Raw genomic sequence first — 23652 nt, forward strand, 5'->3', positions numbered from 1 at the left:
TTCACAGGGATAAAATCACATTGTTCTGTGGGTGGGTAAGAATAGGTATATAGGATCCATGGTTCCTCTGGGAACTTGGTTCAGTGACTGCATAACTTGGTTGCACATCAGAACCATTTAGGGGAACTCTTTTCCCATTTCCATCTAATAAACAATTTAAAACATATACAAAAGTATAATAGTATAACAAGTAGGGAGATTTTTAGTGCTCTTTCTCTCTCTATATATATAGTTATATCTGTATATCTATATAAATATGTAAATGGGGTCCCCATTTAGACCTACTGATTCAGACTTGGGGCCAGAATTTGGAAACTGTTCAAGATAAATTCATACACAGACCACCTCAGGCAATTCTGATGCAAAGCTATGTTTGGGAAAGCATTCTTTTAGGGGAATAATCTAGACCTAGATAGATAAATGTCTCAAAACAAATGCTTTTTAAAATGATTTCTGTCAGCTGTACTTGTACCACCTCCTTATCTAGATAAATTCTTTCTTTCCACATTTTCCTTAGTTTTTGTAACCAAATAAAATTATGGTAGTTTAAGTGGCCCTTTCTATTAGGTCTTTTACTTTCTGGCTTGTTAATGTTTACATATGACATTAGTGCTAAGTGAGTTTCTTTTAAAGTAATGCCCTGCATTGTTAGAGATTTTACATAAAGTACCTTTCCCAAACATCGTCATCATCTGATTTATTCCTAAAACTGCCTTGTGGGGTGGTTGATTTGATTTCCCTAACACTATATATGTGGAAATCCAGATCTACAAAATGGAAAGTTGTACAGTTTCTTATAACTGGACATGGAAGATGTAGAGAATCTGGAAAGAGTATGTACTGATTCTGGAGTTTCCTAGGAGCTTGTATTAGTCTGTTCTCATGCTGGTAATAAAGACATACCCAAGACTGGCTAATTTATAAAGGAAAGAGATTTAATAAACTCACAGTTCCATGTGGCTGGGGAGGCCTCACAATCATGGCAGAAGGTGAATGAGGAGCAAAGTTACATCTTACATGGTGGCAGGCAAGAGAGCTTATGCAGGGGAACTCCCATTTATAAAACCATTAGATCTTGTAAGAGTTATTCACGACCACAAGAACAGTCTGAGGGAATCTGCCCCCTTGTTTTAATTATCTCCAGCAGGCTCTGCCCTTGACAGGTGGGGATTATTACAGTTCAAAGTGAGATTTGGGTGGGGACACAGCCAAATCTTATCAGAGCTCTTTTCCCCTATTATGTATTTCTAATAGTTTTTTTTCCTTTTACAACTTGTATTGACCTGAGTGCAGGTGACTTATTATTGCTCAGGATGCTGCTTTTTAAAGGCTATCAAATTAATGCAAGTGATACACCATTTTTTAAAAAAGTAATTAGGCTATAGCATATTCTGTGTTAAGATAAATTTAAAAAACTTCATGTGGAAATCTTTGTTTAGATATGACAGAATTGTTCTTTAGAATATCTACCTAGTGCTTCAGATAAGATGCTTTCTCAGCTGCAGTTAACAGAATTTCCGGCCAGGTGCTGTGGCTCACACCTGTAATTCCAGCACTTTGGGAGGCCAAGGCGGGCGGATCATGAGATCAGGAGTTCGAGACCAGCAGCCTGGCCAACATAGCAAAGCCTTGTCTCTACAAAAATACAAAAAATTAGCCAGGTGTAGTGGCTGGCACCTGTAATCCCAGCTACTTGGGAGGCTGAGGCAGAAGAGTCGCTTGAACCTGGGAGGCGGAGGTTGTGGTGAGCCGAGATTGTGCCACTGCACTCCAGCTTGGGCAACAAGAGTGAAACTCCCTCTCACAAACAAAAACCAAAAAAACCCAAAAAACAGAATTTCTGTGTAAGCCATGGCTTAAGTAATGAAGACTTTTACTATGTGAGTTCTAGAGGGAGGTGGTTCCAGAGTTGGCTGATTCAGTAAGCCAAATGTCTGTGTTTTGGATCATTTTCTTTCTGATTCTTTCTTCCATATGGCCATAGATGACTTCTTTAGGTCAAAACATCATAGGCAACAAAATTAAAAAGCAAAAGAGCAGGGCCTTCTCTACCAGTCTCTTTTATCTGTGGAAAATCATTCCCTGTAACTCGGGCTGACTTTACATGTTCAATTAGCGAGAACTAGTTATATACCCAATCCTAAATCAATTACTGATAAAGGGAAATGAGATTCCTGTGATGGGCTTAGAACAGTATTAGTTCATCTTCTGGAACTGGAGGAGGGAAGCACCTATCTGATCCCATTGATGTCTCATATTAAATAACATCAGTGTTTTGTTATCCAAGAGGGACATTCTAATATGTAGGCAATCACTTGTATATACCAAACTTTAGTAACATAATTGTGACATTTATCATTATACTACATAAGAGGTAGTCTAGTGCAAAAGGTGAAATTTTAGCCTTTAAGAGGAAGCATTTTTATTCGAGAAGCATGTTTTCCTCTAAGTACTACTTCATGATTGACTTAGGAAGCCAGTGTTTTGGCATTTAATCTACTAGTGGCTTATTGCACTTATTTTTGTCTTGGGTACAGTCGTTGTTTATTTTCGTCCAATATTAAGCTCTACAATTATATGATTTTGGCATTTGTTTCTGTTTCTTTTAAATTAATTGGTGCTTTGTTTTTCTAGGTGGATTCTCCACAGTTTTCCTCGTGCGTACTCACGGTGGAATCCGATGTGCATTGAAGCGAATGTATGTCAATAACGTGCCAGACCTCAATGTTTGTAAAAGGGAAATTACAATTATGGTAAGTGAAAGAGTAATTCTCTTTCAGAAATTTGGCAAGTTTTTTTTTTTTTTTCTTGAGATTGAGTCTTGCTCTGTCGCCCAGGCTGGAGTGCAGTGGCATGATCTCAGCTTGCTGCAACCTCTACTTCCCAGGTTCAAGCAATTCTCATGCCTCAGACTCCCAAGTAGCCAGGATTACAGGTGCCCATCACCATACCTGGCTGATTTTTGTACTTTTAGTAGAGACAGGGTTTCGTCATGTTGGGCAGGCTGGGCTTGAACTCCTGACCTCAAGTGATCTGCTTGCCTTGGTTTCCCGAACTGTTGGGATTACAGGTGTGAGCCACTGTACCTGGCCTGTTTTGTTTTCTATAATATTAACCAGCTATTAGGCAAGCTGCTTATTTATAATAATATTTAAAGATCATTAAATTAGAAGATAATCTGGTGATTTGTAGTATACTCATCCCTTGGTCTTCTATGGGGATTTGGTGCCAGGACCCACTGCAGATACCAAACTCTGCAGATGCTCAAATCTGAGAATGCTCAAGGCCCTTATGTAAAATGTAGTATTTGCATGTAACCTACACACATCATCTTGTATGCTTTAAAGCTACTCTGCTTTCTTTCTTTTTTGTTCTTAAATACATTTTAATTGTGGAGTATTTTCAGGATAGAAATATTGACAGAGTTATATAGTAAACACCAAGCTTGTTCACCATCCAGCTTAAGAAATTAAACTCTGCAAATACTATTGGAGCCTTCTGTGTGTTCCTCCTCAACTTTCTCTCTGTATAGGCATACCTTGGAGATACGAGTTTGGTCCCAGACCACTGCAATAAAGTGAATGTTGCAAGAAAGCAAGTCACACAATTTTTTTGGCTTCTCAGTGCATACAAAAGTTACGGTTACAGTTTTTATCTCCCCATTTTAGACCAATGTTTCAGTTCCCTATTCTTCTATATCAAACTATTACTCTGTGGAGGACCTTTCTCTGCCCCATTGTTGCACATTATGGACTGTACATTGTGTTCCTTGGTCTGAAAAAATGATAGTTGGTCCTCTAACTCTATACACTCTCTTTTGTTTTGGTTTTTGTTTGTTCGTTTTTGTTTTTTTTTAAATGGCATTCTGAGCATTTTTATCTTCCATTGCATAAGCAAAGCCCAGTCCAGAGTCAATGTCTGTTCCTGTCAAGACCTATTCATAGCCCCCCGAGGGCTACCAGCATCAGTCTCACTTGCCGGCTATGTTGAGGGCCTTCCTATCAGGGAATCTCATCCATAGCCATCGGTAGTCTCTGTCTTGCTGACACTTAGAACAGTTCTTACTGGCATTATGTACCTGTGAGGGTGCGAAAAGAACACGTCTTTATTCATCCTATGTCTGCACTGCTGCAGTACCCCTATGTGCGCTCATTTCGTGGACCCAGGTGGCCACCTCCAGGGAGCACACGGACAGACTTGCTTGCTGATTCCAGTCACTTTCCCAATCTGGAAGGGAGTTCTTCTGATGGGCACTGACTTGTTCTACTTCAATGCACCCCTCAAATTTCCATAGGTTGTGTGGCCAGGCCACTGATCACTGCCTGTGAGTCAGTAAAAAAACTCAAACATAGGGGCTTCCACCACTGTTCAGTTCTGCCATTACTGTTTAAAAAAAAAAAAGTAAAAAAAAACTGCATACAATTCAGCCCACCTTGCTGATATGTTTTTACCTTCTTTGATCAAAGTAGCAGCCATCCAAACGGAATGTTGTCCATTCACTTTGGAACTGCTGTCTGTAAACCAAGTAACTCCTTGTTGGTCAATTAAGGGCTGTTCATAGTGCACTGTCCAAGTGTCCAGTAGAATCCAGCAGTACCTCACACAGTTCCAGAGTCAGCCCTAGGGGTAAAGAGGCTCCCTGCTTAAGAGTATCTCCTTATTGCATTCTCCAGGTAGCACAAGAGCAGACCCATCCTCAGTCTGGGTGGGCACCATCTAATCAGCTGCCAGCATGGCTAGAATAAAGCAGGAAGGAGAAGATGGAAGAGCAGACTTGCTGAGTCTTCCAGCCTTCACCTTCTAACTTAAAGTTGCGGTTCCTACCACCTGCTCTTTAGGTTCTATTAATTGGCTGAAGTGGCTGAAGTGGCTCACAGTACTCAGGGAAACACTTATGATTAGTGGTGTATTTTAAAGGATATTGCAAAGGGTACAAATGAAGTGATGCATAGAGTATGAGGTATGGAGGAAGGGGTACAGAGCTGCTTTGCCTCCCTGGGAACATCTCCCTCCAGGAACCCTCAAATATTCAGCTATCTGGTAGCTCCCTGAACCCAGTCCTCTTGAGTTTTTATGGAAGCTTCATGATGTCAGCATTCCTTCCCCTAGGGTATAGTGCAGGACTCTCTCTGGGGAAGGTTTTAAGGCCCACAATCAGAAAGGTGGGGAACGATTAGAGTCCTGCCTTGGGGCAGGTGAAAGGAGGGCAGGAGAAAGTTTCTACTTCCTGGGGCCTAAGATACCCAACATTATGACAAAAGACTGTGACTAGGGCTTTGGGAGTTATGAACCAGGAACTGTGGACAAAAACCAATATAGTATCATAACACCACAACACTACGCCTACACTGTAGTCTATAAAATGTACAATAGCATTATGCCTTAAAAAATGGTATATGCCTTAATTTAAAAATGTTGTTAAAAAACAACTGATGATCACTGGAGCCTTCAGCAAAGTGCATTCTTTTTGCTGGTAGAGGGTCTTGCTTTGATGTTGAAGGCTGCTGACTGATCAGGGTAGTGGTTGCTGAAGGAAGGGGCGGGGTAGCTGTGGAAATTTTTTAACCCATTTATGCTGGAGGTTGCAATTTTTTGAATTTTTGCATGAGTGAAAAATCAGACCTTGGCGATGACCTTGAGCAGTAGGATATAAATAACTCCCACATGCTCAGCGTTCCAATAATGGAACACTGGTTGTAAGTGGATTTTAAATAGCAGTGAAGTTTGCCACATCAGTTGACTTTTCCTTTCATGAAAGCTTTTTCTGTAGCATGCAATACTGGTTGATAGCACTTTATTCACAGTAGGACTTCTTTCAGAATTGGAGGCAATCCTGTCAAATCTTGCCACTGCTTTGTCAACCATGTTTGTGTAATATTCTTAAATCCTTTGTTGTTATTTCAGCAGTGTTCTCAGTATCTTCACCAGAAAGTAGATTCCATCTCAAGAGACCACTGTCTTTGCTCATTCATAAGAAGCAGCTCCTCATTTCACAGCAATTCAGTCAGATCTTCAGGCTCCACTTAATTCTAGGTTTTTTTTTTTTTTTTTTTTTTTTTTTCCCTGTTTCTACCATGTCTGCAGTTACTTCCTTCACTGAAGTCATGAGTTACTCAGCATCATCTGTGAGGATTGGAATCAGCCTCTTCCAAACTCTTGTTAATGTTGATATTTTGACTTCCTCCTATGAATCACGAATGTTTGTAATGGCATCTAGAATGGTGAATCCTTTCCAGAAGGTTTTTAATATACTTTGCCCAGATCCGTCAGATAAGTCATTATTTATGGCAGCTATAGTTCTTAAGAAACATATTTTTTAATAATAAGACTTGAAAGTTAAAATTACTCCTTAACTCATGGGCTGCAGAATGGATGTTGTGTTAGCAGGCATGAAAACAATATTAATTTCTTTCTTTCTTTTTTTTTTTTGAGATGACGTCTTGCTCTGTTGTCCAGGGCTGGAGTGTGGTCGTGTGATCTTGGCTCACTGCAACCTTAGCTTCCTGGGTTCAAGTGATTCTAATGCCTCAGCCTCCTGAGGAGCTGGGGCCATAGGCAGGTGCCACCACACCTGGCTAATTTTTTTGTACTTTTAGTAGAGATGGGGTTTCACCATGTTGCTCAGGCTGGTCGTGAACTACTGAGCTTAAGTTATCTGTCCCACTTGGACTCCCAGAGTGCTAGGATTATAGGCAAGAGCCACCGTGCCCAGTCATCAGTATTAATTTTTTTGTACATTTCCGTCAGAGCTCATGGGTGACTAGGTACATTGTCAGTGAGCAGTAATATTTTGAAAGGAATCTTTTTTTCTGAGCAGTAGATTTCAACAGTGGGCTTAAAATATTCAGTAAACCATTCTGGAAACAGACGTGATGTCATTCAGGCTTTGTTGTTTTATTTATAGAGAACAGAGTAGGTTTACCATAGTTCTTTAGGGCCTAGCAGTTTTGGAATGGCAAGTAAGCATTGGTTTCAACTTAAAGTCACCAGTTGCATTTGCCCTTAACAAGAGAGTTAGCCTGTCCTTTGAAACTTTCAAGCCAGGCATTGATTTCTTCTCTTTAGCTCTAAAAATCCTGGATGGCATCTTCTTCCAATAGAAGGCTGTTTTGTCTACATTGAAAATCTATTGTTTAGTGTAGCCTCCTTCATCAATTATCTTAGGTAAATCTTCTGAATAACTTGTTGCATTTCCTGCTTTACTTTGTACTTAATATGTGCTGGAAATGGCTTCTTTCCTTAAACCTCATGAATGAACCTCTGCTAGCTTCAAACTATTCTTCTGCAGCTTTCCTTACTTCTTCAACCTTGATAGAGTTGAGGGCAGTTAGGGCATTGCTCTAGGTTAAAGCTTTGGCTTTAGGGAATGTAGCAGTTGGCTTGATCTTCTGTCTAGACCATTGAAACTTTCTTCATGTCAGCAATAAGACTGTTTTGCTTTTTTACCATTTGTGTGTCCATGGGAGTAGCACTTTTAACTTCCTTCAAGAATTTTTCCTTTGTATTCAAAATTGGGCTGACTGGTGTAATAAAAGGCTTAAATGTTGCCCTTCTTTGGCTTTCCATGTGCCTTTCTCACTAAGCTTAACTATTTCTAGCTTTTGATTAAAACAAGAGTTGTGGGACTCTTCAGTATTGTTGTATTTTATGACGTAGGAAACCTCAAGGAGCCTGAGGAATGACTAGCCGGTGAAACAGTTAGAACACATATAACATTTATTAAGTTCCCTGTGTTATATGGACACAGTTTGTGTTGCCATGAAACAATTAGAATAATAATATCAACCATCACTGATCACAGATTATCATAACTGTTGTTATAATAATGGCAAAGTTTGAAATAGTGTGAGGATTACCAAAATATGAGAGACACAAACTGAGCACATGCTATTGGGAAAATGGTGCCTATAAACTTGCTCTGTGCAGGATTGCCACAAACCTTTAATTTGTATAAAATGCAGTATCTGCAGAGCATAATAAAGCAAAGTACCACTTTAAAAAATGTAGCACAATAAAATGAGGTACACCTTTGCTATTCTCCTTATCCAAAAAAATCCTACTGTCTGAATTCTGTGTTTACTGTTCCTGTGCATTCACTGTATGTGTTTTCGTTCACAAACAGCAATTAGTTTTCTTTTTCACTTTTAATATCATGCTCTAACGTTGATTGTTTTTCTGTGAACTCTGATAGCAAGACATCTTTCAACAAGGGAAAACTTCTTTTTAAATATTAGGAAAAGTGAAAAATATTTTAATAGGCCATTAAAAACTTCAGTGACTCTAACTTAACTAGCCTAAGTAGTAAAAAAAAAAAAAAAAAAAAAAAAAAGTAGAATAAAAATTTCCTTCTTTTCTAGGATTGCATATGCTCAGTGCTCTGGCTGGTTTCTTGTTCTTGTTCTTATTCCTTGTCCTCTCATTTCTCCCCTCCTCTTCATCTTCTTTTCTCTTTCTTCATGGTTTTTTGAGTGCTTACACACAAACACACACACAGGTGCATATGTATATTTGAAGATTGTTGAAGTGAAATTCACATAATTATAGTATTTTTATTTTTTATGGCTGAATAATATCCCGTTATATGTCTGTAACACAATTTATCATTCATCTGTTGATGCAGTTTAAAAAAATTATTTGATGAGCATTTGGGCTGTTTCTGTCTTTTGGGTATTATAATTAATACTGCCATGAATATATGCATACATCTATTTGCTTGAGTGCCTGGTTTCAGTTGTTTTGGGTATATACCTAGGAGTGGAATTGCTGGGTCATATGTAGTTTATGTTGACTATTTTACATGGCAGCTGAACCATTTTATGTTCTAAGGAAAGTATTTTTCCGTGTTATTGCCAACACTTGTTATTAATGTCAGTCCTACTTATCCACCTGCTAAGAGGGGGATTTCTTATTTTGTGTCAACGTCTTTACTAACACATATTACAATCCCTTTTGTGAGCAAATAAGTGCATTTGCACAATCTGACTTTTTTGAATTCTGCTTTTATTTTCTCTATTCCTTAGCTAGATTAGAGATGATTAGGCTTTGGCATTTACTTTTTTAAAAGTAAGGCTATTAGCTAGAAGGGTAAAAAGATTTACCTCAAGATAATGGAGAAGCTTAGACTAAGTTCTCTAACTTGAGTCGAGATATTATAGTCTTGTACTATTGTACAAGACTTCTCTCTTCCTTTCAATAGAATTTGTATGATTTTGAGAGATATAATATATGAGGAGCAGCACACTCAAATCTTATGCTTTTGAACATTTTTTTAGGGAGATTAGTTCTTTAGAATGGTGGTCTGTCAACTTTTTTGATGATTCATCCCCATTATGTATACTTCCTTATAAATAATTCACATGTTCAGTAGCCCTTAGCCCTTATTTCAAATTACATTGCATAGTTAAAACTAGGTTTGTTGCTAATGATAGTTGATGTAAATTTATTTTAAATAATATTTTTAATAGTTGTTTTTAAATTTCCCAGTAGAACAGAGTAGATTATTATTCTTAACCTCATTGTATACTGATGACTATTTTGTTAAAGACGCAAAAGTTTCAGATTTTTCATTTTCTTATTTCCGTATATTTGTATTAGCATTATCTTTATGGTTTCTTCTTAGAAATCTTTTTAGCCACTTGTTCATTTTTATAGGTTATTTAGTTAAAAGTGCATGTATCTATAAATTCATGTAATAGCTACACATAAATTGCAATATATTGCAGGCACAACAAATGAGAATGTAATTGTTAATAAATATTGGAGCTTAGTTCTTTTGTTTTTTAGATAAAATCAAATATAAAAGTTCTAATATTTTATTCTCAAGTTCTTTGTACACTTTTGGGAACTATTACTTTTGAATGAACCATTTTCAGAGTTGAATTTAAAAATAATTTTCATATTTGTCTGTTAGAAAATTACAGTCACATGCAGGTAAACTTTTTATTGAAACCATAGAAGCCTTTGCTTGGTTGAAATATGTTAGATTCTATACTCGTGTTTAATTCTTGCCTTTTGAAATTCTTTACATTAATTTAGGCTTCAAACCATTGCTAATTCTATACCTCTAAAATGTGCATTTTCCAGTTTTCATTTTTTTTTCTTTCCAGAAAGAGCTATCTGGTCACAAAAATATCGTGGGTTATTTGGACTGTGCTGTTAATTCCATTAGTGATAATGTATGGGAAGTCCTTATCTTAATGGAATATTGTCGAGGTAAGTATTTTTTGCATTTGTATTATAATAAAAAATTTATCCTTAAATGGGTTACTAGATACCTTTGTTGTTTCCAGGGCAGCTGCTAACTTATTCTAGTCACTTATTGTAATCTTACTTTTCATTATCTAATTAGGAATATTGTTAAAACATTATTTAAAACCTAGTCGTAGTTGCTGCAATTATGATATGAGCATGTAAATGCAGGAGGAGAAAAGTGATATTGAGTTTAAAATAGGAAATCTAAGCAGGTACAGAGTTACAGTTCTTGCTCTCCATAGAATTCTTTTGAAATCCAACCAAGAAAAGCATAATGTGTCAATATTAATGTTGTAAGATTTTTCCAGCGCTCTACTATGTTATTGTAAACATTAAATATAACAAATTTAGAGGGTGCGTTTTGATCTATAGACTTTATAAACCTGTTTTTTGTAGTCTCTTGGTGTTGTTTGTAAACATTAGAATATAGAAAATCACATTTTATTTGGGCCTAATGTGATATTTTAAATTAAATACTTGTGTAGCATACCTTCATCATCATCATCATCATAAAAAAATTCCTGACATTTAATTTTTTTTTTTTGAGATGGAGTCTCACTCTGTCACCCGAGTTGGAGTGCAGTGGCGTGATCTCGGCTCACTGCAAGCTCTGCCTCTCGGGTTCACACCATTCTCCTGCCTCAGCCTCCCGAGTAGCTGGGACTACAGGCGCCCACCACCACGCTCCACTAATTTTTTGTATTTTTAGTAGAGACAGGGCTTCACTGTGTTAGCCAGGATGGTCTTGATCTCCTGACCTCGTGATCTGCCTGCCTCGGCCTCCCAAAGTGCTGGGATTACAGGCGTGAGCCACCGTGCCCGGCCTTAAAATTTTCATGTGTGGAAAGCTGGAGGCAAAATTCTGTTTCCTACAAACTTGCAAGCCATATTTGGCACTTGTGGTTCTAGGAAGCCCTGGTTTACATTTACATTCTCTTCAGACAGTAACGATTGTTAATTACTATCCCAGGAACTCTTACAGTTTCCTGAAGGTTGAGGAGGAAGAGGGATATGATGATGATGTTGGAGAGAGTATGATCTTGTTTACTGCAGTATTTTAAGGAGGGAAGGATGGGGGAAATGAAGTGAATCCATGTAACAATGCCTACTGTAATGTATTTGTAACTTATATCCATACACAATATTTAATAAACAGATGTTTCTCGATCGTTTTTTCTTTATATCCTCTACTGTAAAGTACTATACTGTGATCTCTTTTAGGAGAAGATACTCATTTTTTTCTACCCCATTTTCCTGAATTCTAGCATTTATAGTGCTAATTCTTAGTTAGATTGGAGTTTACTCATAGCCCTTGACTACTTGTAACTTTTAAAAGATATTTGAATCAAGCATAATCATAACCCTGGATAAATTTAATTGTCACTTAGAAGACATCTTAAAAGGGGAATCAAATGACCTTCAAGTTTTAGGGGCAAATTTTATTTTAAAGTAAAAGAACGATCATATCTGTTTTTTGAGGAATGCATTATTTTGTTTTAAAAATTTTTTAGAAATAGTTATCCGGTGTTCAAATCATCAAGCTCTGCGGTATGTGAAATTTAAATTTTTATCAAAGTAATTTATGTATATGGTTTAAAAAGTCAAATAGTTGACCGGGCGCGGTGGCTCACGCCTGTAATCCCAGCACTTTGGGAGGCTGAGGCGGGTGGATCACGAGGTCAGGAGATCGAGACCATCCTGGCTAACACGGTGAAAGTCCGTCTCTACTAAAAATACAAAAAAAAAAAAAAAAAAAAAAAAAAAATTAGCCAAGCGTGGTGGCGGGCACCTGTATTCCCAGCTGCCCAGGAGACTGAGGCAGGAGAATGACGTGAACCCGGGAGGTGGAGCTTGCAGTGAACCGAGATTGCGTCACTGCACTCCAGCCTGGGCACAGAGCGAGACTCTGTCTCAAAAAAATAAAAAATAAAAAGTCAAATAGTTTTAGAATCAATAATTTTAGTGATTTCCTAAGGGTACAAAAGAGAAAGGACTTAGAAAATCAAGGGAAGTGTATATGTAATTCTGTGTATGAGGAGGCTCTTGAAAGAAAATTTTCTAGTGCTATTTTTGATTTGATGTTTTAGATATTGTCTCTAAGAAAAGATAGGAATTTTACTTCTAGTATAGATATGCTCAGGTTTTGGACCAAATCAGTGTTTATTTTCCCATTTAATGGTGTCTGTAATTGTATTTTCTTATACTTTTTGTTTTTTTGGAGTTAGTAATTATCTCGTTTTTCATTTGCCTAATTTTCTTCGTGTATATTAATATTTTAGTCCCACATTTTCCAATAGACATACAAATAATTATGCAGTATGTTTAGACATTTTAATATTTGTGTTGATTTCATTTTTCTTCCTTTAAAAACACCTCTTGGGGAGACTGATCATCGTGCTTAATTTTGAACAGCAGTTAGTTGTCCTTCTGGAAATTCCCTTTGCCTCCCTTCTGTCTTGGATTCCCTGCTACTTACGCCACACCTTTGTTTTCACTCCCTAATTTGGAGGAGTGTGTTTTTCAGTAGCTTTCTGAGTGGATTTTTGGGAGAAGCATTTTTGAAACCTTGCATATATATACATATTTTTATTCAGTGCCCACATTTATCGTTACTTTGACTGGCTAAAACATTATAGGTTGGAAATAATTTTGATCCAGAATTTTGAAGATATCATTCCACCTTTTTCTCAGTGTTGTTGAGAAATTGATGTTATTGTGATTGCTTAATTTTTTCATGTGACATCTTTTCTCCATGGACACTTTTAGTTTGAATCTTTCCTTTATCTACGACGTATTGAAATTTCAAGGTATATGCGCCTTAGTGTTTGTTGTTTTTGGTATGCTTTTTGTGGAGTTTTTGTCTTCCATTTTCAGTTGTCTCTTACTGGACTTCTCATTTTCTTTCACATGTTTTGAGCTTTCTAGATTGATAATCCTCTGATTTTCTTTTCTTTCTTATTGTCTTTATTCTTTTTTTGTTGGAAGCATTCCTCTGTATCTTTTAGCTCTCCTATAGAATTTTGTATTTCTATTATATTATTTTTAATTTCCAAGGACTTTTTTTTTTTTTTTTGAGACATAGTCTTGCTCTGTCACCTAAGCTAGAGGGTGCATAGCGCCATCTCAGCTTACTTCAACCTCTGCCTCCTGGGTTTAAGCGATTCTCATTCATGCCTTAGCCTCTTGAGTAGCTGGGATTGCAGGTGTGCACCACCACAGCTGAGTAATTTTTGTATTTTTAGTAAAGACAGGGTTTTGCCTTGTTGGCCAGGCTGGTCTTGGAACTCCTAACTTCAAGTAATCCACCTGCCTCGGCCTCCTAGAATGCCGAGATTATAGGTGTGAGCCACCACTCCCAGCTTGACTCTTTCATGTTCCCTCAGTGTTCTTTGCTGAAATACACCTTGTTACCATGTAGGGATATTGGGGAAAAAGATACACCTTGTTCTTGTTTTAGCTGCAAATCTTTTGTTGTCTGTGGATATTAATTTCAGTGTGTCCATTTTTTTTTTCTTTGCACCCCTGACCCTTCTTTCTTTCTTTTTGAGACAAGGTCTCACTCTGTCATCCATACGAGTCCAACGTCAAACTTCTGGACTCAAGTGATCCTTCTGCCTTAGCCTCTTGAGTAGTTGGGATTAGAGGTGCACATGGCCATGCCCGGCCAGTTTTTTAATTCTTAATTTTTTATAGAAACGGGATCTCACTTTGTAGCCCAGAGTAGTCTGGAACTCCTGGCCTCAAGCAGTCCTCCCACCTCAGCCTCCCAAAGTGTTGGGATTAAGGGCAGAACCACTGTGCCCAGCTAATTTTAGTTCTTTTTTTTTTTCTTTTCCTTGCTGTATTAGTCCGTTTTCTTGCTGCTGATAAAGACATACTCAACACAGGGCAATTTACAAAAGAAAAAGGTTTAATTGGACTTACAGTTCCACGTGGCTGGGGAAGCCTCACAATCATGGTGGAAGGCAAGGAGGAGCAAGTCATATCTTTCATGGATGGCAGCAGATAAAGAGAGAGGGTTTGTGCAGGGGAACATCCTTTTTTAAAACCATCAGATCTCGTGAGACTTACTCACCATCGTGAGAACAGCACAGGAAAGACTTGCCCCCATGTTTCAGTTACCTCCGAATGGGTCCCTCTCACAACATGTGGGATTTCAAGATGAGCTTTGGGTGGGGACACAGCCAAACCATGCTTTCTCTTTTTTTGTTCAGTTTTCTTCAGATGTTTTACCTGCTAATGTTACTATATGTATTGCAGATCAGTTGTACCCTCTAAGTGGGCAATTATTTCTTAATAGAAGAAATCCAGAAGGCCTGAATGGAGTATGCTCAATTTTCTCAATGGAGTATATGCAATCTCATTTCTCAGACAAATCAATTAGATAAGTTCCTTTTTCTCCCATGGGGAAGGAGTGATTTGGAGGGACAAAAAATAGAGGTCTAAATACTCTTCCCTTACTTCCTCTGTAACAGCTAATTGCATTACATAAAATTGTTTAACAAAGTATTTTAGTAAGGGAACCTATGTAATGTATATAGTTCAGGGACATTGGTTATTATGTAGGGATAAAACTGTATAGAGACTAAAAGAACATGTTATATAGCTCATATCCCCTTACGTGGTTTTAGGTATCCAGTGTTTACAATCATCTTTTGTCAAGTGTAATCATCTTTTGTCTTTGCAAATTTGTGATTTGGTACTGCTTTATTTGCTAATATATAAAGAGAAATTATGTACTTTAGGTCTCAGACTTCTAGAAATCATTATTGGTATTTCGAGCACATTTATTTTATGAATAATTCGTGAATAAATTATGAAACTTTATGAATTTTTAATGTCTGTTTTTAGGAAGTATTCTACATATGTTCCCATGGATTATATATTTGTTAGTATTTGCTTAATTTAAAAAATCCCAAAATTCAATAGCATAAAATAACATTCGTTTATTATCTATCACCTGTGTATCCATGGGCCAGCTGCTTTCAACTTAGCTTAGTAGGGTGACACTGCAGATTTTGGCAGAGCTTGCTCACATGACAGTGGTTAGCTGGAATTAGTTGGAGTAGCTCTGCTTCACGTGTCCGTCATCCTCTTTCTGGCACTAGCAAACTGTCCTGGGGATGGTTTTCTCATGTGGATGATAGAAACATAAGAAGGCATGTAGAAGCAAATGAGGCCTCTTAAGGCCTAGTCTTGGGACTAGGACAGTGATGCTTTTACCTTTTTCTGTTGGTCAAAGAAAAGCACATGACTGAGCCCAAATCAAAGAGCAGGAAATTTATCTGCCTCATTTATTGGGACAAACTGCAGAGTTACATGACAAAGTACTTGTAAAAAGTCAAGTTTGAAAGTTTGCGACCAGTAATGCAATCTACTATAGATAAAATTGAATAATCTTGTTGTATTAGTCAGGGTTTTCTAGAGGGACAGAACTAATAGGATAGATATACATATAAAGGGGAGCTTATTAAGGAGTGTTAACTCATGCAATCACAAGGTCCCACAATATGCCATCCGTAAGCTGAGAAGCGAGGAAGCCAGTCCAACCGCAAAAGCTAAAGCAGTTGGAGAGATGTTCGAGGGCAGGAAGCATCCAGCATGGGAGAAAGATGCAGGCTGGGAGGCTAAGCCAGTCTAGTCGTTTCATGTTCTTCTGCCTGCTTTTTATTCTGGCTATGCTGGCAGCTGATTAGATGGTGCCCACCCAGATGAAGGGTGGGTCTGCCTTTCCCAGCCCACTGACTCAAATGTTAATCTCCTTTGGCAACACCCTCACAGACACACCCAGAATCAGTACTTTGCATCCTTCAATCCAATCAAGTTGACAGTATTAACCATCACAGTTGTAAAAATAAAAAAAGTCACATTATCAAAATTTAAATGGAATAGTAGGTTGCATTTATGGTTTTTTAAAACTAAGTGTTAATATGTGTACTCAGGGGAGGTTGTTGAACACCTTTTTAAGAGGTTAGAAAAATGTTGACTTTTTAATGTTAGTGATGAAATTTGGCAGAGTGTAAAAAGCTTTTGTTTTGGAAATGATACTTCTTTGGAAAATATAGAAAGAATTGAGAGTTGTAGGCATCTCATTTATTTATTTATTTATTTATTTATTTATTTATTTATTTATTTATTTTGCAGTTGCAAGATTTAATAGAGTGAAAACAGAGCTCCCATACAAAGGGAGGGGGGACCCAAAGAGGGTAGCCGGCTCGAATGCCTGGGTTTATATCCTGATCATTGTCCCTCCTGCTGTGCTCTCAGGCGATAGATGATTGGCTATTTCTTTATCTCTTGGTTTTGCCTAATTAGCGTTTTAGTGAGCTCTGTTTACTACCTGATTGGTTGGGCGTGAGCTAAGTTGCAAGCCCCTTGTTTAAAGGTGGGGCATCTCATTTTAAAAGACCTTAAGTATATAATGTTTGATTTCGAAATCTGACTTTTTACTTTTTTTATTAGAATACCTTCTTTTAAGCTTTAATTTTCAGAAAACTCTGATTTTGAGTAATGAAATTTTATTGATTTCATTTGAAATTCAGCCCAAATATAGTTTTTGGTTTTCTCTGGGGACTTGTTTTTTTGTGATTGAGGATTTCTACTTCAGAGGTTTCTGGATAGAAGAAAGGGAATTAAAGTTTGTTTGAAGTTTATTCTGCTTATTATAACATTGGAAGTTTGGAAGAGGTGGAGTGAGTTCAAGGTTATGATTTCTTTAGCTATGATAGGATATTTCAAGGATGTGAATATATACCAAGAAAGCACTTTTTAAAATCTTGTTTAATTATTCTTAAACTAGCGAAGGCTGGGTTTAATTAAAAGACAGGGAGTCTGCCAACTGAGGGAGTGGTGGAAGTTGCTGCATGGTCAGGTGCCCCAGTCTTCTGAGATAATCTGAACTAATTACACTTGAGTTTTCTTAAAGTTGGGGATTCATAGGTAAAATTAATGTTGTTTTTGCTTTAAAATTCTATGAGAAAAATATTCTCAGAAAAGACAAGACTGCTTAGACAGTAATAATAAAAGGAACAAGTTTATATGTACCTTCTTATAGATTGTAAAATAGCATATGTTCATTTATCTAACCTTGTTAAAGGAAAGTTGCAAGTTAATGAATGCTTTATGTTTTTTGAATTCCCAAACTCAATTTTTATTAGACTGATTTCTGTGTGAATCACATATTTATTTGCATTCTTAAAATATAATGATGATTAACCTTTTGTTAATAATTAAGAATTATTATTAGACTATCAATTTCTATATTGTAATATGTAACTTTCTCAGGGCTTAATTGTATATTTGTGGCAATTTGATTTTAGTCAATTATTTTGGTCCGTTATCTCTTATCTGGATAGACTTTACCCCTTAGCCCATTTTGACTCTTTTGATTCCCCTAACCCTAGATGAAATTTTTTTGAAAGTCAGATGAGGAAGTTTCTTTGACTCTCAAGATAAAATCTAAGATATGGCTGATCCCTGTCTTCCTTGCCAGTCTCATCTCACCTTACTGTCTCCTCTGCTTCCTAGAGCATATCAGCATTCATTAAGTTGTAAAGAAAGCATACTGGCTTTCTTTGAGTTATTCAAAGTCATGAAGCTCTTTCCTAAACTGATGGCATTTGTACATAGTACTCACTATCGCTAGTATATTGTGCTCGCAAGTCTCTGCCTGGTTGATTCCTAATTATCCTTCAATCTCAAGTATCACTTCCTTAGACCTGATCTGATACCCTGTCTTCCTCATCTTCCTTCACAATTTAAATTTAGGTTTCTTATATAAGTTCTTTCATATTATTGTTATGATATACAATTATTACTATATATCTATTTGTGTGATTGCTTCTACCTTTAGACTGTAATTCTGTGATAACAGAAACCTTATTTTTGTTCACCACTGTTTAGCCCATAAATAGTATGGTGTTGAATAACTATTTCTTCAAACCAGTATTATAAGATATGCTTTGATCTCAGAGATGTTAAAAAAAAAAGTGGGCAATAGCATTAATAAGATCTTTATTTTAAGATCTCTGAAATGTAAAATGTGAGAAAATGTGTCATTGAATCAATACAATATGATGTAATAAGCATCCTTACATGAGAATTATGAAAAAACCAATTTCCCATTACTTGAAACCATAAAGACATTTCTTAATTTGCTTGTGAATAGACTTTATTTATTAAAAATATGTCCTCTCAAAATTACTTTTTTGGTTAGCTGGGCAGGTAGTGAATCAAATGAATAAGAAGCTACAGACAGGTTTTACAGAACCAGAAGTGTTACAGATATTCTGTGATACCTGTGAAGCTGTTGCAAGGTTGCATCAGTGTAAGACTCCAATAATTCACCGGGATCTGAAGGTAAGAACTTTAGAATACCTATGGATTAAGTAATAAGTTGGAGTTAAAATGTTCTTAGACTATTTTCATCTAAATCAGTGTAAAAACTAGCTTTGAGATTGGTCTTTCCCTCCCCTTCTGCATTTCCTGAGGTCATGTAAAGAATGACTGTAGATTTGAAATTGTGGTTTACTTGACTTTGAGGATTTCTAGCGTGGCTGTGGAGGCAGATTTTGTACCTTCTACCCTGCATCCCTGTTTTCTATAGTAGGCTTCTTTAAAAAGTTTCGTTTGAACAGAAATGTGATTTTCACTGATATTTGTTAAACGTCTGTCCACACTGTTGTCTCTCAGTTCAGCCAGCATTCCTCCTATTTCCTGTAATCCATATTAAGCATCAAGGTGTTCTCAAGGGATACTGGAGGAGACCATAAGTGGGTCTCTTTTTCTATTTCTTTATAATTTAGTACAGTTTTCTGTTATTTTCTCTAATTTGGTGGTGGTTACCTTGAAGGTCACTTCATCTTCTGTAGACTCTTGACTTCTTTTTTTTTTTTTTTTTTTTTTTTTTTGAGACAGAGTCTCACTGTGTCACCCAGGCCGGAGTGCAGTGGCCGGATCTCAGCTCACTGCAAGCTCCGCCTCCCGGGTTCACGCCATTCTCCTGCCTCAGCCTCCCGAGTAGCTGGGACTACAGGCGCCGCCATCACGCCCGGCTAATTTTTTTGTATTTTTTTAGTGGAGTCGGGGTTTCACCGTGTTAGCCAGGATGGTCTCGATCTCCTGACCTCGTGATCCGCCCGTCTCGGCCTCCCAAAGTGCTGGGATTACAGGCTTGAGCCACCGCGCCCGGCCGACTCTTGACCTCTTATGTTGGTACCCACCTGTTACATTGAAAAAAGTCCCCAAAGAATATTGAATATTCTGGCGTTATATTGCTAGAGATATAATTTATCACCACAGGTGTCCTCTTTCATGCCCACAAGAACACTGAGATACAAAAATTACTCTTCCTGAATTGCTTTATGCCTAGATAGTCCCCTGGCTACCCTTTCCACTCCTTCAGGTCTGCTCAGGTTCACCTTCTCAGTGAGTCCCATTGTGAGCCACCTTATTTATCACTGCAGCCTAACCTGCTGTACCTTTTATTAGTCCGTATTACTTCCTGTGATACTGTATAATTTGCTTATGTACTATTCCTGTTACTTATTTTCTGCCTTCTCACTCTAGAATGTAAGCTCCATGAAGGTCAAGACTTTTTTTTTTTCATTTTTAGTGATGTGTTTAAGCAATTAAAATAGTGCCTGGTAGACAGCAGAGTCTTAATAAATATTGAATGATTGAATCCCAGTTCTGACTGATTATACAGAATTTTATGAAATTTTATTATAAAATGCTTGTAAGATAAAAGAGAAAATGTCACTAAGAATATAGGCTGTTAATCATGAAAATATCATCTAGAAAACCTATGATAGTAGGAGATAAGGCAGGATTGAAATGCTTAACTGCAGGCCTCTGGCCTTAGTTTGGATAACCAGTGTAGTTCTTTTGAATGTGCAGCTTTTCCATTTCCCCTAATACTTTGATATGATTTTTTGTGCTATTATGGTTAATTAATTTTTTTGCATACAAAGTTGATATCTTCAGCTGACTCTTCTTTAAATTCAGAAAACATTTAACTGCATAATTTTGTATTGTCCATATTTTATATGCTTAGTTCTTTTTATATGTGTAAACATTTGTAAAAAATATATGTTTTCAGTAGATTTCTTTCTGAATCTTTATTTTGTACAAATTTTTAAAATATACTAAAGTGAAATATAGAAGAAAAGTTATAATGAAACAGTATTTTGATGAAATGGAAATAAATGAATTACTTATCTAAGACTATCATAAAAATAAAAGACATTGTGAAAAAACATGTAATAGTAATTTATTAGGTGCTTACCATATTCCAGACTGTTCTAAGCACTTTACATATTTTAACTCATTTAATGTTCACTACAGTTCCATATGGCAGATTCATATTCTAATTGTCCGTATTTTACATAAAGAAACTATAGCACAAGAGTGGTTAAGCAGATTGTCCAAGGGTCCATATACTAGTTAGTAGCAGATTGGGCTCTGAACCCACATTTTACTATTCAAGAAACTGACTATAATAATTTATTTTAGTTACTACAACCCTGATCTCCAAATTAAGTCAAATTTGTATTTTTCCGTGTAGTATTTTAAATAAAAATGGTACTGGAAGTCAAAGATGGAATTCCAGTGGTTTCCATTATACCTATAGAGAAGCAAAAGTGTCAGAAAAGGAGAAAAGTGGAAGTATAGTAAAAGAGAGAAGCTGGACTCTGCCAGGTACTAGTTCTTCTCTTTCATAAAAGCAGTTTTAGGAAGGATTTAGGGTTTCTTTGCCCCTGTACAAATCAGCCTGGGGTGGAAGAAGCATTTCTCTGTTCTTAGTAAGAGAAGCAGTAGACATCGTATATTTTTGCTCCCGTTCATTTGTTCTTCCTCATAATTTGGGTATCTTTTGTCTATATATGTTTGTGTGTACTGTGCATATATTTTATATATATATATATATATATATATATATATATATATATATGAGACACATATTTACATATTTTTGTATATGGCATAGACCGTTCAGTGTTTATTGTGTAAAAATAAACTTTGTTTGTAAAAATAACCATTTTTTACAATGGTTGTAAAAAGTTAATTTTCACTTTGAAAATACTAATTATTGATTTTCTTTTCTTAAGGTAGAAAATATTTTGTTGAATGATGGTGGGAACTATGTACTTTGTGACTTTGGCAGTGCCACTAATAAATTTCTTAATCCTCAAAAAGATGGAGTTAATATAGTAGAAGAAGAAATTAAAAAGTAAGTATTTGTCTTTATTGCACTTTTGTCATGGTAATTTTAGTTAACTCGAGTTTCTGGCCAGCACTGGTAAATACAGTTTTTAGGTATTTCATTTATAGATTTCTTTGGAATATTTCTGTGCCATAGATTTGATTAATTCATGTCTGATCTAGCCCAGTAGGAAATATGTTTTGCCATAGATGCCGATTTTTTAGTCTACATTTGAACAGATTTAGAAAGAAATTTGTTAAATAAGCTGTAGTAATTAGTGAAATTGTTAAAGGGAGTTTGAAATGATTCTTGAGTTCAGTTAAACATCTTTGTTTTTACTGATACTGAGGGTTTGTGCTTGTTAAGAAAAAGTTAAATTATTTGAAAACATTTAAGCTTTTACTTCTTATTTAATATTAAAAGAATTGACTTTTTTATGCATTGAAAACTATGTAGAAAATGAAAGTGTTAAGACTGCATCATCACTGTTACTTTGTAATGATGTACTGGAAAGCTCTGGAATGGAAATATGTCATGTCTACTTTATGTTCTCTTAATCCTGTGCTTTCCGTGGTTGCTAGAGTACCTGTGAGAATCTTTCGCTGACTTTTCTGCTTTCTACTTTTAGAAAATGGAACTGTTTGTAAATTTTAGGTTATCTTAATAAAGTGATACAGAATGCAGAAAGATCTCTCAGAATAGGACTTTCTAAATAGTTAGCTTTTCTGAATTGCCTTTCATCACTTCCTCACAAATTCTCTATTGCCTAATACTATGTCAGAGCCATCATTTGAACTGCAATATTTTGAAATAGTTCAAATACAGCTGATTTTGCTCTGGCCCATTTGTATAATACCGTGGATTTCGACGCTAGATACTACTACTCAGGAAACTTAGCCTATGATGATTATGTTAGATTTAATAAAAACAAACACGTTAGTAAATATGTAAAGTCCTGAAGAACACAAGAATAATAAAGTATTGAATTGGCTTATTGGAAAATATATATATATAATTTAAAAAATTTATTGGATTGTGATGTTTAGTGGCTGCTGTATAGGATTCTGTCCAAGCATCCCTGACCTGCTAGACATTTTATTTCTTGCTGTTGCCTTCTGAAGTATGAGGTTCAATTGAATGTTTTATTAGCGATGAACAAAAATTCATAAGGGGTTCTCTGGTCCTTTGTGGCTCAATTAATGGACTAACCATTCAATTGACAAGTATTTATTAAGGGCCAACACTTTCTTGATGCTGGGGTGGGGCTATAGTGAATAAAAATCCTGTTTTGGTGAAGTTTATATTTCTGGTTTCTTAGGTCATTCCTCCATAGTAGTAGTATTCAGACTCTCTCACCAGTCAGAGTGATTTGGAAAAAGTAAGATAGTAGAATGTTGAGTTTTAAGATACTTCTTGCAAAATAAAATGTAAGACCATTCAATCCGAATCTTAAATTATGCCAGGATATAGGATATCCATTCATATTCTGATCATTTCTAACATGAGCTTTGAGCACTGCTTCCTTAAAATGTTCTGTTCATAATAAATATGGGGGTTTTCTGTGGATAAATATTTATTCACAATACCTTTTGATTCCAAATAGCTTATTATGGCAGTCAGTATTAGAAATATACTTAATGAGTGCAGTTAGTTAAATATACTTAATGAGTCAGTATTAGAAATATACTTAATGAGTGCAGTTAATCTAGTAGCAACTAGATTACTTTTAAAACAATTATAAAAACAAACTCAAAAGAGATTTACTACTGTGTCAAGGAAGTAAATTTGAAAACATTTAAGCTTTTACTTCTTATTTAATGTTAAAAGGATTGACTTTTTTATTCATTGAAAAGTATGTAGAAAATGAAAGTGTTAAGACTGCATCATCACTGTTACTTTGTAATGTAACACAAAGTCCATAAAAACAAATTCCTTAGTAAATATATAAATTAAGTTTTTGAGAGTGTGGAAGTTTTACTTTTATGTTAATAGACTAAAATATTTTGATAAGGAGACTATAATAGCCAAATTGTGTTATGTCACATAAGAAATTCAAGGAGAACTGTTTCCAATATATTGTCATTATTTAAGATTTTTATAATAAAGAAAATTAAGTTTTTAGATTATTAGAAATACTGTTATATTTGTTGAATAAAAATGTATATAGATGCTTTGTATTGTTTAATCCTTGATGGGTT

The 23652-nt window shown here is 36.1% G+C and overlaps 1 protein-coding gene across 3 annotated transcripts in view; it reads left to right on the top strand.

The window, feature by feature from the left end:
* The window catches only part of BMP2K (BMP2 inducible kinase), a 140416-nt gene that overhangs the window by 45284 nt on the left and 71480 nt on the right, over positions 1–23652 (top strand). For all 3 annotated transcript variants that reach the window (XM_007998999.3, XM_007999000.3, XM_037989119.2), the window contains 4 exons: positions 2635–2753; positions 10107–10212; positions 18467–18609; positions 21360–21481. In XM_007998999.3, coding sequence (XP_007997190.3) covers positions 2635–2753; positions 10107–10212; positions 18467–18609; positions 21360–21481 — 490 coding nt within the window. The remainder of the gene's footprint in view (positions 1–2634; positions 2754–10106; positions 10213–18466; positions 18610–21359; positions 21482–23652) is intronic.

The sequence above is a fragment of the Chlorocebus sabaeus genome, chromosome 7, assembly GCF_047675955.1.
Source record: "Chlorocebus sabaeus isolate Y175 chromosome 7, mChlSab1.0.hap1, whole genome shotgun sequence".
NCBI classification, from domain to species: Eukaryota; Metazoa; Chordata; class Mammalia; order Primates; family Cercopithecidae; genus Chlorocebus; species Chlorocebus sabaeus.